Source organism: Thunnus albacares, chromosome 14 (genome assembly GCF_914725855.1).
Source record: "Thunnus albacares chromosome 14, fThuAlb1.1, whole genome shotgun sequence".
NCBI classification, from domain to species: domain Eukaryota; kingdom Metazoa; phylum Chordata; class Actinopteri; order Scombriformes; family Scombridae; genus Thunnus; species Thunnus albacares.
The window spans coordinates 11,107,906-11,122,086 of record NC_058119.1 but is presented as its reverse complement, the minus strand read 5'-3'; the positions used below and the strand labels follow the sequence as shown (position 1 = coordinate 11,122,086).

Genomic DNA, 14,181 nt, shown 5'->3' with positions numbered 1-14,181 from the left:
CATGTTGAGGTTTTCTCGGGTCTGTGGTGCTTAGTTAATTTATTCCAACTGTATTCAAATAAATAAAAAGATACTGTGATGCAGATTTAGCCACTGTTGACCTGTCTATAATCTATTCTTTTAAGTAAATATGCTATTTTTTTTTACATTATCCTGAATCAAAATCACCCAGGATGGCATTTCTGTCAGAGGACTTTTATTGTTATGTATACTCATTGAAAAGGAGTTTAATACTGTGATAAGAATATTACAGCAATTACAAATAAAAAGTTATCTACAAAAATCTTGTCATGGGTCAGGGTCATAGTAGCAATTTGGTAAACTACTCCTTTAGTCATCCGCCAGAGATGCCAGGCGGCTCCCTAGCAACCAGCAATGTGTCCCTAACAAAATGCAGCTTGCTTTGTGTACTTAAAATAGTACAGGAAACATCTGACAACTCAAGATTGGTTGGGATCATTCTGTTGCTTTTGTGTCTTTTTCCAACCGCTCATATATATACTCCCATGTACCATTTATATATACATAATATACATAATGTTTAATATAGTGTACAAGGGCAAAAATGATTGCATATCTTGCTGTACATAAAAAATAACAATATGTCAGTGTAATATAATAGTGCTGAGGTGGACTCACTCACAAAGATGAAACATTGCTTTTATTTGTCAGGTCAAACTGGTCAGTCACTTCCTGTTGTATAATAATTATTCCAACAGGAAAACAGTTGCTTTGCCACTTATGAGAGCTGCAGATCGGAAGGGTTCACTGGTGGGTCACACAGACACAGTTGTGGCATCCCTTGTGATCTACCACAGTTCTTCATCCATAACCGTCTCACATAAGCTCATAAACTTCCTGCCACGAAAACTTTGCAGGGAACCTTTTAAAGTATTTGTTTTCCATCTGAGTTTCCGTGCATAAGCTCAGAGGTGAGCCCTGAAGGAGATGACAGAGCTCTCTCAGCGTCTTCGACTTCAAGCTTCTCATTTGTTCCTTTTTTTTTTTGTATGTGTTACATTTGACAATTTGCAGTCTCCCTTATTTCATCATAGGTTTTGTGACAATTCAGAATAAAGTCATGAAATTCAATAAAAATATGAAATCTTATGTGCATTTCCCATATCAGATAATCCTAAAATAAGAGGCTGATTATGTGTTGCATGTGAATGGTTTTATTTCACCCAAACAGCTGCATTCAGTCTCCCAAACTCATGGATGTTATTAAGTCAGTATTTCAAATGAACATATGCATGATTTGTTACAACACATATCACACTTACACAAATCAAATGGCAGCATCATACAAGTATGGGAAATAAACTGATGTGTTACTGTAGTATGCAAGTTATTTTTACACTTAAGGGCTTTTCCCATCGGGTTAAAACAGAGGGAAAAGCGACAGAGTATGTCAGACAGACATTATGAATACATTATGTTATACATGACCTCTGAATGGACCAGCTGCTCGAGAGTGTAGGAATGCCAGTGATTGATAGCACACATGCTGACGTAACCCACCACAGCTCCCACACCTCTCTCTCACGATATGATCAGTATGTAGTGCTGCGGCCGTGAGGGAGTCTGGCACACTTTATGCTGTATCATGTTGCCGACTCAGAGCTGTTTAGGCGCACTGAGCGCTGATAACACCGGCGCACATCTACAAAGGTTGTGGAGATAGTGAGCTCACTTCATTTGGGACTTGATGTGGGATCTTCATCTAAACTTAAACAGAAATAATGAACATGTGCTGTTGATAGTTGTGACTTTTTTAACATTTAATCTGAAGCGAGATCTTTATGTGTGCTGTGTATTATGTGTAGTTTGTCGATTTATGGAGCAAAATTCATTCCCTTTCATGTAAATGTGTCTCTTTTGGATATTCTTGGTGGAAATATAAACAACAGTGGTGACGCATTCCTTGGCTTGCTTTAAGGCAAAGACTGTACAGTTCATAGGAACTAAGTGTGGCCTTAAAGACGTCAGAGAAAACTAATACAGGAAATCCTTTGACTTCCTTTGAATTCAAAAATAATAAAAAGAAGAGGAGAAAAATCCTGCATTAGGGTTATTTTGTGGTTACACATCTTAATTGTGCTATTGTCTAATTTTAACCTTCTATCTGTGTAGTCAGTTTCTATTGTTTTTTTTCCAGTCTGTTCAGACTGTAAAACATTCATCTGGTTGACCTGAATTTGAGGTTAATTAGATTATATTTATTATTATCTCTGTTGGATGGGATATTATTATTAAAAGATTATAACTCTAGTCCACTATTCCAGTCTAAATATTTCAATTGTACTGCAGATGTGCAGTCTTTGCAGTATTTTGCAGAGTCAGGCATTTGCTAAAGGAATGTACTACATTGATTTATTTTATCATGCCAATTCAAGGTGATATTTACAATTATAATTATGCAAATGTACAACTGAGTTAGCCTGGTGAAATAAATCAATTGAATGCATTCCTTTAATAAATGCCTAACTCTGCAAGTCTCCGCAGATATTTGAAGTCAGGAGCTGAAATATCAACTGTGATCCAGAAAAAGGCACAAAGACAAATCTTATTTACTTCAGACAAAAGAACCTTATGTAAAATCTCCAGCTAGATAAGACCCGAATTAGACCTTGGCATGATGAATGTTTAGACTACAACACACACACACACACACACACACACACACACACACACACACACACACACACACTGTTTCTGTGTTCTCTGTAAATGAAGTTTTTATGCTGCATCATGATGAAAGTGTGTGTTGAGATGTTAAACATGTTTTTTTACTAGATATATTTTCTACTTGAGACTATCAGTAGATTTTTTTTTTTTTTTTTTTTGCCAGACTTTTTTTTGAAAGTCTGATCTGAATGAAGGTGTTTGTTGGACACAGGCCATTCATAAAATTTGCTTTGGTAATACACGACATAACCTGACTGCTAAGGAGGTCAGAGGTCAGGGTCAGCTCTGGCACCTCAAGAGCAGCAATAAGGTCAGTGCCTTGCAAAAGGGCACATTGGTAAGACAATAAGATACTTACACCCGGTTTGTTTAAACACTATATGCTGCACATTTTCAGCATCTGTGCTGAAGTAGACGCTCCATGTCTTTACTCTGCCATGCTGTGAATTTGGAGGTTGTCGCCGTCTCCTCCTTGACCACAGAGTCGTGGATCAGGAAACAGCAGCGTGTCTCTGGAGAGCGCCGGACATATGGCTCGGCCCCTTTTACGCAGCCAAATTCAGGAACAGGAACAGCAGCTAAGCACCGTCAAGAGCGCGCTTCCAGACGCGTCAAGTATGCAAAAACACCGGAAACAGGGGCGGTGCACCCTTCAAATTAAAATAAATGTGTCCGTTATGGAAAAAGTGTAACTGGAAAAATGTAATATTTGACTTTTACAAGATAGCACACATCAGTTAAGTGCTATTTTGCGTAGTTTTGGTGACTTTTTAGCAATAGACCTACATCGAAAATATGTATATACCAGATATAGTTCAGATAAATATTATATAATGTTAGATTTTAGAAAAAAATGTTTAATCTCAAATACTTAATAAAATCTAACTTTGACGTTCAAGACTATTGCTCAAAAGAGAAACAATTGCTGCACCTTAGATCAGTGATTCTCTACTTCACGTCAAGGACTCCTAAACTTAGTCCACTTAAATTAGACCATGGACCCCCATCTAATAAGACTTTAGCGTTCAGATGTTTTATTACAGAAAGTGTATGAAACATATGACCTAAATAGTCATACATTCTGTCATTGTGTTAACCTGATGCGCCAGATGGTTTGTTACACAGAACCATATGAGAAGTCGTCCTTGGAAACTGTTTGGAAAAGAGCAGACACTTTCAAAAAATACTTGGCAGGTGATTTGATGAACCATCTGTCTATTACTGTCTTACCTTCCAAGGCAGCTGGATTCACAAGATCATGAGTTCATGAGATCACACGAGAATCCTCATAAGACACTGATTGATCTGGACCACCGGTGGTTAGGACACATGCCCATAACTTGAAGCCTGACAAGATGGATTCTTGCATGATCTCATGAATCCAGCTGCCCTGCAAGGTAATCATTGTGTTGCTTATGGATGTAATTATTGTGAAAATCAATTATTCCCCCTGGAACCATCTCCAGGACCCCTAAGAGACCCCCAGGCCCCACTTTGACAACCACTGCCTTAGAGTGCTCAGGATTTGGGCTTTTATTTTGAAAAACACACAGGAAAACATGTGGGTGTTATAGCTAACTTGACACTGGCGCGCTCCTGTCTCCCCGTGTGTGTGTGTGTTTACTCCCATTCCTCTGTGTCTGTGCGTCGTGGTCTCTGCTCCCCCAGTCTGCTGCTGCACATCCACAGCGGAGCTACCACGCCGAGGAGGCGGACCGACTGTAGCTACACCTCGGCCAGCGGTGCTGGGTCATAGCGCTGGTGGAAGGAGGAGGGGGGCAGCACTCTGCTCTTCTTCTTGCCCTTCCTAAACCGTGCACAGCCTCAAGCATTGGGGACACCATCACCTCTGCGCGTCCTGGAATAGTTTTGGTTTTACCAGACGCACCAAGTTGCAGCTGCAGAGGCGCACTTTTCTCCGTGGCTCCTCTCTCATTTTGCGCTCTCAATCCGACATGGAAGATGGTCCGTCTTCAACAAGCTGTTTCAGAAGGTTAACGGACTGTTTCCTGGGTGCAAGTAGGTATTTTTGACAAACACTTGAAAAGAGTAAAACAAAAAAAAATCTTGAGTTTCAGTAACAGGGCAGTAAGAGCGCTGAATCGATAAAACATGGGCATTATTACATTATTTCTTCTGGTCCTGCGGGCGTACGTTATTTGCCCATTTGTCTACTCAACTTTATGAATGACAGATTGATAGCTGATCTGGATGGGTGGGGACTTCATTGGAGGGGGACCAGGCAGGACTGCAATTTGGAAAATGTAGCGTGTGTCTCTACAGTCCGTCTTAATAAAATACAGAGCGGGTTTATGAATCCCATCTCGGGTTTGAGTTGTGCGACAGTCAGCAGTGCTGCAATAAGACATGGCATCAAAAAAGCGAAGCGTGTGTAACATGAGGCTACAGTGAAGAAAGTTTAACTGTTTATTCCAACAGAAACCCACAAATATTAATCTAGAAATTAAAAGCCAGTTTCAACATTCCCCCTAGAAATCGGTTAAATAATATAAATACACTCATTACAAATGTTCATATTCAGTGTGACATTTTTTCTGTACAATATTCATACAATACTCTTATTCCATATGTGATCATATTTAATATACAACTGAATGCTTTTATTTAAGCTCTTTTGCTTATTTAGTTTTTTAAAAATCTGATATGATGTTAAACATCAGACGTAGATGTGCTCCACAATTTAACATCATTTGTGTTTTTTTTTAAAAAAAGTATCTACATGAGAAATTATGAGAAATGAGAAATTTATGATAGTATGAGGAAAAAATGTTTTTAAAATTGTAGTGTTTTGTCACAATAGAATAAACATCCATAACAAACAAACAAACAAACAAAAATCACTTTCCCTCCATAATACACTAATATCTGTTAAGCATGTTTGTGCTACTCAGTGGTCAATGTACAGTGTCCTTTTTGCATTTTATCTGGTCTTTGTATCCAGTATTCCAGTGTATGTAGGCTTCTCTTACAGGAATCATTGTAATTTATAGTTTCTGTGTTTGGAGTTTACGCTCTCTGTGTGCCACATGAGTAACTCTGTCAGTGATTCCAGTTGTTTCAGTGGCACCTCAAGTGACCTTTAGTGGCAACCCTGTAATAACAAGTTTGCAGTTCGGGGCCTGGGATAGTGAATGATGCCAAAGCACACACATAGCAGTAAACTGCAGTCATGGAATGTATTATTGAGGTACAGTATGTAGGTATCCCGTCCTCCTCCTTACCAAAAAAGGACAAGAATTTCAGATTTCAGAGAGCTTCCACACTTTTTTTTTAATTTACAAAACAACAGGAGATGTGGGCGTCAGTTAAAGTGACATCTACTGTATGAAATAGAATACTCAGCCATCTTATGTTATATTGTTTTTACTATAAACCACTCATTCACAAATATGTTGAGAAAAAGTTCATCATTGATTGTCCACTCATGTCAGACTTGTGAGTTCTTGTGTGTGAATATCATAGCTCACATTTATGTCCTTTTTTTTTTTTTTTCCAAATGTTGTTGTACAGCTGTCAATTAATCAGGGTTAAATGTAGGATTAACTTGATACGCTGTTTGCCTTTTCACTGCATGACCGGTTTGGGATCAAGGAATAATGTGTGTGGTGATAAAAACACATGAACAGATGAATGCTTCCTACATGATTCAATCCATTATCTCCTCCATATATATATATTTATATATAGATTGTTGCTATAGATTGTTTTGTAAACATGTGGTAGGTCACCTTTAATGTGTCAGAAAAGTGCAGGGCTTTTTGTAGTTTAAAAAGTGCAAAAGTGTTTTGTTTTCTAGCAACTAACGGCATGTTTATCATTGTTTGTCCTCTCTGAAATGAGACTGGTTGCAGGACTGTCCAGCAAATCCAGTTTCTCCCCGGAGAGACAGACTCTGGTTTGTAAGAATAACATATTGGCTCATTCACTCCCAGGTTGCTCATATAATTGTAAACCTCACAAGTAGTGAGTTAGTTATTTAGTCCTGGGCTATTATAGCTGTTTGTAGTTTCACGTTGCATGCATACAGTATATATGCATATGTGTGTGTCATTGTTTGCGGAAAGTTCTGGTCAGTATCGGAGGTCAGTCTGGGTCAGCCCTAATGTGATCTCTCAGGCATTTTCAAACCCAATTGGTTGTCGACGAATTGCTTAACTCAGTGAAGAAGGGTGCATTGTCAGGCAGGAAGTGCTCACGCTGGACATTTCCTGCCCCACTGCATGCCTTCTCTCTCACTGTGAGGACTTCTCTCTGCACACGCACTCAATATATAAATACACATCACGCTTGATATGATTGGAATATGAAAATTGAAAGCTTGATTGAAATTTGAATGCATGAATAATCCCAGGCTGGGCTGATGCCAAATAGTTTCTCTTTGTGATTTGTCTTCAGTGTTTGTTTAAACTCTCAGGAAATTCAAGCCACAGAAAAGTAACTTGTTACGCAGTTTGAACCCTTTTTATATCAAGATCTGTGCAGGACTGGATCGGTGCCAGGGCACAGTGCACAATATGAGCGGTGAAACAGATGACATTCTCCTCAAGGCGTCCGTTGACCCTCTGTCATCTTGTCGGGGGTTTGTATCTGAGGGGATGGGAAAAGGCCACATGCATTTAGATTTCTTTACAACTTGTCCTCGTGTCAAGGCTCATAAAAGAACACGGCACTGGAGAAGACGCAAGGATCTGTGGTTCTCATTACCGGGTCCCCATTGGGCCCTCTGCGGAGCGGCTGCGGAGTTCAGCGTCAGTCCAGATGTGGAGCGGGGAACATGACCCCTATCGCTGATGTGTGTGGGGGGGGACAGAAATCTAACCACCGGTTGGGGTGAGATGTTTACTCTGAGGCAGCAACACCAGCTTTACTGTTAAGGATCATTATCAGCTGTCTCGGCAGCTGTGTGATCTGCCACCTTTGGCTATGCTCGTCGTTGGAAGAAATGGACAAGGAAGTTTTTTTTATAATCTCAAAGTTTATGACTTGAGTTGAGGGTGAAGGTTGGCCTGACTGCAGTTAGAGTGTTGCTGTTGCTGCTTGCCTGTGACCGCACTATTAGGCTGTGGATCAAGGGACATGCCTTATCTACATCTCAGTTTGCCATTTATAGCCCTTACCCTTTACGTCTAATGACCTGGACCATGCAAGTGGAAATAATGCAAATTACATTTCCATGGAAATCTCCCTCTCTCTCTCTCTTTCTCTCTCTCTCTCTCTCGAGTGTGAGGTGTGAGTTTGCATGTTTGTGCAGCACTGTTTGTTTTCGCCGTGTGGGGGCGTGTCTCTGGAAGTGATGGGATTGCAGTTAGAGTCCAGGGTGAAACAGCATTTTCTTAATTTGACACCTTTTCACTGACTAGTATTGATTTAGCAGCACCGGTCACCTCACCCTTGGCCGCTGTGGAATGTAGGGAGGGTGTGCGTATGTGTGCGCTCACCTGTGTATGTACACACACACACACACATACAAAGCCAGTTTCACCGGCACAGTCTCAATGAATAAATGAGGTGAAAAGTGGGAGTCAAAGCGTTTTCATCTTCAGTGTTGGCTCTTTTTTTCCTCTTTGCCGCTCACTGAATGTCAGTGTTGGACGCTGTGCTCCAGCCCTCCCATAGATAAGATAAGAACCACATGCTCTTCCCACCTCCTGGCAAGGGAGTCCCAGGCGGACCTGCTGACGCACGCACCCCTCAGCCCCCACCTCCTCCCTTCTCCCTCCCTCCCCTTTCCTGCCACAGCCTCATGTCAGGAAAGTGAAAAGTAGTACCTTGGCAGCTTGCCCTTGACTCTCTGCCAGAAGGAGTGCGCTTCAAGAGAAGTGGTCTTTTCCCTTTTTCTCTCATGTGCATTTTTCATCTATGTGTTGCAGAGGAGGAACATCTTGCTCACTAAACATCGGCACTGCTGGGGTCAGCCTATGCTGCTGACATTGCCGCTCGACATCATCTGACAGGAGCACCGAAGACACACGCTCACTTCTGTTCAGGCACTATCACACAGATAGCTAACTGCATCATGGGGAATAGAGATGAGTGATGGAGATAGGGTGGAGTTGGTTGTTGTTTTTAGCAGAGTTTCCAATGCTTCCTTTATCTGTATGCGTTAGTTAATTGTTTCAATTAAAGCAATGCATTCCGTTGGCAGTCCCTCCAGGAATTTGCAGTTACAGAAGTGGGAAATAATGTATTTTTTTAACCAAATCCCATGTTATTTGTGAGCGCTTGCAGTTTTGACAAAATTCTTGCAGTATTTCTGCAAAAAAAAGAAGATCAAATAAAACTTTCCTTGCACCACGACATTACCACCTTTTCTACATAAAATACTGGTAGTTAGAGCCACTCTGAGAACAGCTCACGTCAAATAAAATGACACCTCATCCGCCTGTAGTAACCACCTTCCTTCCAAATGAGTCAATGCATCATGAACTTTCTCTCCCTAAGAGAGCTTCTCAAGCAGACCTTACTCACTGATTGTTAAGCTCAACCGTGTCTACCCTCATACCTCAATTAAACATTTTATTTATGGACATTGTTGGGAGAGAGTTTTACCAGACTAGCTTACCTGACAAGCTTAATTCAGGACAAAAAGTCTCTGAAACATGTTTGACTTTGTGGCTAGCTCTTTAAATAGTTTACATTTACCTACAAATTTATAATTTCTCTACTAAAGCTTTTGAAAATATCTCTTACTTTTATTAGATGTTACATTTTATAATTATGATTGATTTCTTGAGACAATCATACTTTTTAGCTCAATTTTGCAAAAATTGTAAATTAAACACCACCTTAAAAATTGCTCACAAATATTGCAAATTGCGACAGAAATTGTCAGACGAGCTGTTGAAAATGCAGTCGTCATGGGCTGACTTCATTACAATAAACAACAATTTTGATGATTAATTAATCATGTAAGGCATTTATCAAGTGAACATTTACATAATTTTCTCTGTTTTATATAATTTGGGTGTCAGACAGACAAAACAAGCAAGCTGAAGACATCACCTTGGGTTCTGGAAAATTCAGATTTTCCACTATGTTCTGATATTAAAACTTAATTGAATCACAAAAAGTAATTTACTGATTAATCGATGATGAAATTCATCGTTAGTTGCAGTAGTTAAATGGGAGTGTCTTGGGTAAGAAGCATGCATTGTGATGTGTGGATGAGTCTTTTCTCGTCACATACACTCATATTGAGAAACTCTGATTTTGAAATAGAATCCCTCGAGTTAAAAAAAAAAAGTAAAAGAGGTTGATCAGCAGTTGTAGACATCCAGTGCAGTCACCATCATTGTTCCTCTGCCCTCAGATGAAGACTGAAGGAGTGGTGTTACATCGAAACAGTGGCAGTGAGAGCTTGTGCAGGCTGAAATCAGACAAAATATAAATGGCAAAATAAGGACAGACAGATGTCAGTGAGAGAAATTAGGCCTTGCTTCACAGGGGTTTCTTTTCCTTTCCTATTCTCTGAAGAAGCCTACTATAAAGAGATGAAATACTCTGGTGCTTTCACTCCTGTGTGCCATTGATAAATGTTGACCTGCAACGCGTCTCATTACGACTTTTAACTCTAATATGGTATTAACTCACATCGTCGAATAATGATACAGCTAGTTTTTGTATCCCATGATTTGTGATTTTCTGCAACACTTCAAATTTCAACCAGCCTTTTCACTATTTACCAAACCTGATTAAGAATATGTCAAAAGATTAGCAGAATGATTTTGCAATTATTTGTAAGTAATGTTTGATCTGTATCAGTATTTCACCACAACTGTCTGGAAGACTCACTATCGTCAGGTTTCAATACTGATGCTTGTTTCAGTACTTTAAAGTTGCTATACTAATACAAAACATAAAAAAAAAAAAAAATTTATTGAAAGCACATTTCATTATACGATGAAGTAAATTACTTACAGTTTACAGCATCTCTACAAGCCATTTACTTTTCCATATAAAATCAGACCATGCCTAATTGATTTCCTTAATAAAAATGCCCATAAACTGGAACTGTTTCGAAGCCTTTTCAGGATGTTTTGATGCCTGAAATTCCATCCCACAAATTGATGCTGACCTAATATAGATTCCCAGTCCATGCCGTCTGTAAGTTTGTTCCTTGTCTAATTGGAGTGTGTTAGTACTGAAACTTGGATGCGACAGCACAGAGACCCAGACAGACTGTGACTGGTTTGGACTTCCCTTCCCAGTCCCAGGGTGTGGTGTGCTATAGTCAAGATAAGTGTTATGCAACAATACCTCACTGCATGAATTCAGGCTTTAGCTTTTACACAGGAAGCCCAAGTCTGAGTCAGGCTCCGAAATCTCTGCCAGCTGGGCTTCAGCCACTCACAAACATGCTGCACAACAAGCTGTTTCCCGCCTTTACATTTGTCTGAATGAGTGTACTTCATTTGACTCAAACTCCTATTAGCACAATGGTGCTTAAGCACTCTAGTACTGGACTTAAGTACAATTCTACTAGGTACTTGTACTTTACTTGATTATTTTATGCTACTGCACACTTCTACTCCACTATATGTCAGAGGTAAATATTGTACTTTTTACCTCTCTATGACAGCTATAGTTGTTAGTTATTGCAGATCAGTTTTACATAAAAAACGTAGGATAATTTTATACAGTACAATACACTGTTACAGGTTAAACCCACATGTTCTGGATTCTGAGCCATTACAAAAAAAACACACATTTCAGATTTCTAGAGAGATTTCTCCTTTAAACTTCTCAGATGGTTTCATCTAAATGACCGTTCAAGACCCAAAGAGGTAAAATTATCCAATATTTCACAAAAAAAGGCAAACGTCCTAAATATTAATACATTTTTTTGTAGCAAAACTTTGTTTCTCTTCTGTGCTACCTCATAAACACTGCATGACCCCCACATCGATCTTGTGACCCTTTGGGGGACCCAACCCTTGGGTTGGGAAACGCTGGGCTAAATTACCCATTGTATACTAAGAAGTTAAAAATAGCCCCAACTCCAAACAACTGTGCTTACATATCAATGCATCAGTATGATAATATATATATTTTATCCTCATACTGTGAACTTATGTACATTCCTACACAAAACTGCACATCTCAATTATTTTTATTATAAGACTATTATTATATTAACACTTTTTCATATCTTCTATGGTTAATTTGTCACTTATGTTTCTTGTATTTTGCAGTGCTTGCCAGCTCGTCACAGTTTATTGTTATGCATCATCAGACCAAAGCAAACCTACTTGGTTATAAAGCTGTTTCTGATTCTGACTCTGATATCAGTCACAGGGAGCTTTTTACAGCAGAAAGAATAAGCTTACTTTTGATACTTTAAGTATATTTTGCCAACAATACTTCTGTACTTTTACTTAAGTAAGAATTTGAATGGAGGACTTTTACTTGTCATGGAGTATTTTGAGTATTTCTACACTGAGAAAAGTTCAAAGAAGACTGGCTCAAGATATTGAAGATTTAAAAACTGACAAATCTAAAAAAAAAAAAAAAGAGCCTGTTAGAAGATGAGAATTTGGACTTTTATAGTCATTTTGGTTTGTGTGTGTTTGACATGTCAGACATGTTTCTCTATCATTATGTTCCTTAAAATCAAAATCAGCTTATTTTGTCGACACCATTGTCTTTAGCAGTGCTGGCCCCAGCAGAAAGGAAAATTCTACTGAGGTTTGACGAAATAAAAGGGAAAAAACTCCGGTCAAACCAGTGACCAAGCCATTGCTCCTTCCACAGCGGTCTTTCTCTCTCCTGATTGAGTGAGCACATGTGGTTCCCAGTGGGGTTAACCATTCTGGACCACAGCATGTGGGACAGATCTGGCTGCACCTTTGATTAGCCGCCGTAGTCGTAGGCCCAGGACACTGACGCATATCCCACAGCTCTGAGTGTCACTGCGGTCACATTAGGTTGAGCTGTGGCTCTAAAGACTTCAGAAGTCTGTAAGGTCGGCAGAAAGTAGCAGAAAAAAGTGCCATCAATCACCATCATGCTGCAATAGTGGCTATTCAGTCAAACCAGTCATTCTTCTTGCTTCTTTTTCCAGAGCTTTTTAATAGAGATTAACGATATATATGTTTTTGATTTTTTTTCCGTTAACCACAGATTTCTACAAGCATTTAAACTGATACAGATAAAAACATTTTTCCTTTAACTACATTACAACAATGTGTCTATTTGCCAACAGTGGAGTTTTACCTGGACTGTGATGCTTTTTTAGTATCTGTACTGATTCATTACTGAACTGTTTTAAACTATCTGCGCAAAATGTTTAAATTATAAAACTGATTTAACATGTTCTCATACATTTATTCTAGAGGAAGTTGACTCTCAAGTTGGCTTCCTGATAATATAAACTGTCTTCCTTTAATGCACCGTATTAATATATTTTTATCTCTTCAAGCATTCGGTGCATCATCATGTCGTTGTGACATGTCTGGCGTAATTTTGATATCACTCCAAATATCAGGTGATATTCTAAATTTTTCTTATTGTCAACAATCCCATAAAAAGACCAAAACCAACGACGATCCTACTGACAAGTATTGTCTGTGTAGCCAAAGCCTGATATGGATTATTCCTCTGTGCCACAGAGCTCCTTTGTTGTTCAAAAAATACTGTAAATAGTCACTAGCTCACCAATTCCGTGGTTGAAAATGATCCCCTGCAAAAACACAATTTCTTCCTGTTTGGGTAACATTTGCTAAAAACTACAGTGCCCAGCTGTTGTGGGAAATGACAGCATATATTTGTCACCCGTTTTTAAAGATTTACGACTTCAGTTGGAACAAATGGATTTGGGTCTGAGAGCCTCAGACAATCTGGGGAACTAGGGACGTATTGAGAGACTGACTAACACATTGTTGGTCTTTTTTGGGGGATTTGTAGACAATAAAAGAAAATAAAGAATTTTGCTGGACTTCTCCTTTAAGACATTATTAGCCCTCTTCTAAAAAGCTGACATAGATGTTGTGCTCTTGTACTTTTCAAAAGTCTATCAGTCAAAATAGAAAAAGGTGAAAGGTTAAATTAGGGGTCAGAAATAAACAGCAGCTTTTCTAGGGGTCCTTGCCTCACCAGCAACGCCTCACAAATTATTGTTTCCGCAGTGTTTGCAAGTATAGGTCAGTGATTTTAAGCACATACAAATACTCTGTATGCAGCTCTAACAGATTACTGTTTTATCAACCATTATATGCCCACTGCAATTTTTTTTTTTATCACTGTTGTTTGCTTTTGCCCCAAGGAAATAGGACATTCGACTATTTTTGTTCATGTGCACACATATGATAGCTAAATAATTTTCAGAGCTTGTAGAAACAAAACTCGTATTCATAAATTCATACAGCGTCCTTGTTTTTTTATTTTTTTGTAGTGTCACTAATGACAGTGCCTTCTTTGTGTTTCAAATAGGACAAAGTCGTAAGGGCCTTTTGCAGCGCTCCCATTTTACTCCTC

General features: G+C 39.1%; 1 protein-coding gene across 5 annotated transcripts in view; it reads left to right on the top strand.

The window, feature by feature from the left end:
- Nucleotides 1-14,181, top strand: part of pde10a (phosphodiesterase 10A) — a 61,684-nt gene that overhangs the window by 16,855 nt on the left and 30,648 nt on the right. For 2 of the 5 annotated variants that reach the window (XM_044372619.1, XM_044372618.1), the window contains exon 1: nucleotides 4,272-4,707. The exons of the other annotated variants lie outside the window; for them this stretch is intronic. In XM_044372619.1, coding sequence (XP_044228554.1) covers nucleotides 4,644-4,707 — 64 coding nt within the window. In that variant the 5' untranslated portion in view covers nucleotides 4,272-4,643. Of the gene's footprint in view, nucleotides 1-4,271; nucleotides 4,708-14,181 lie in introns of those variants that run through there. 5 annotated transcript variants of the gene reach the window in all.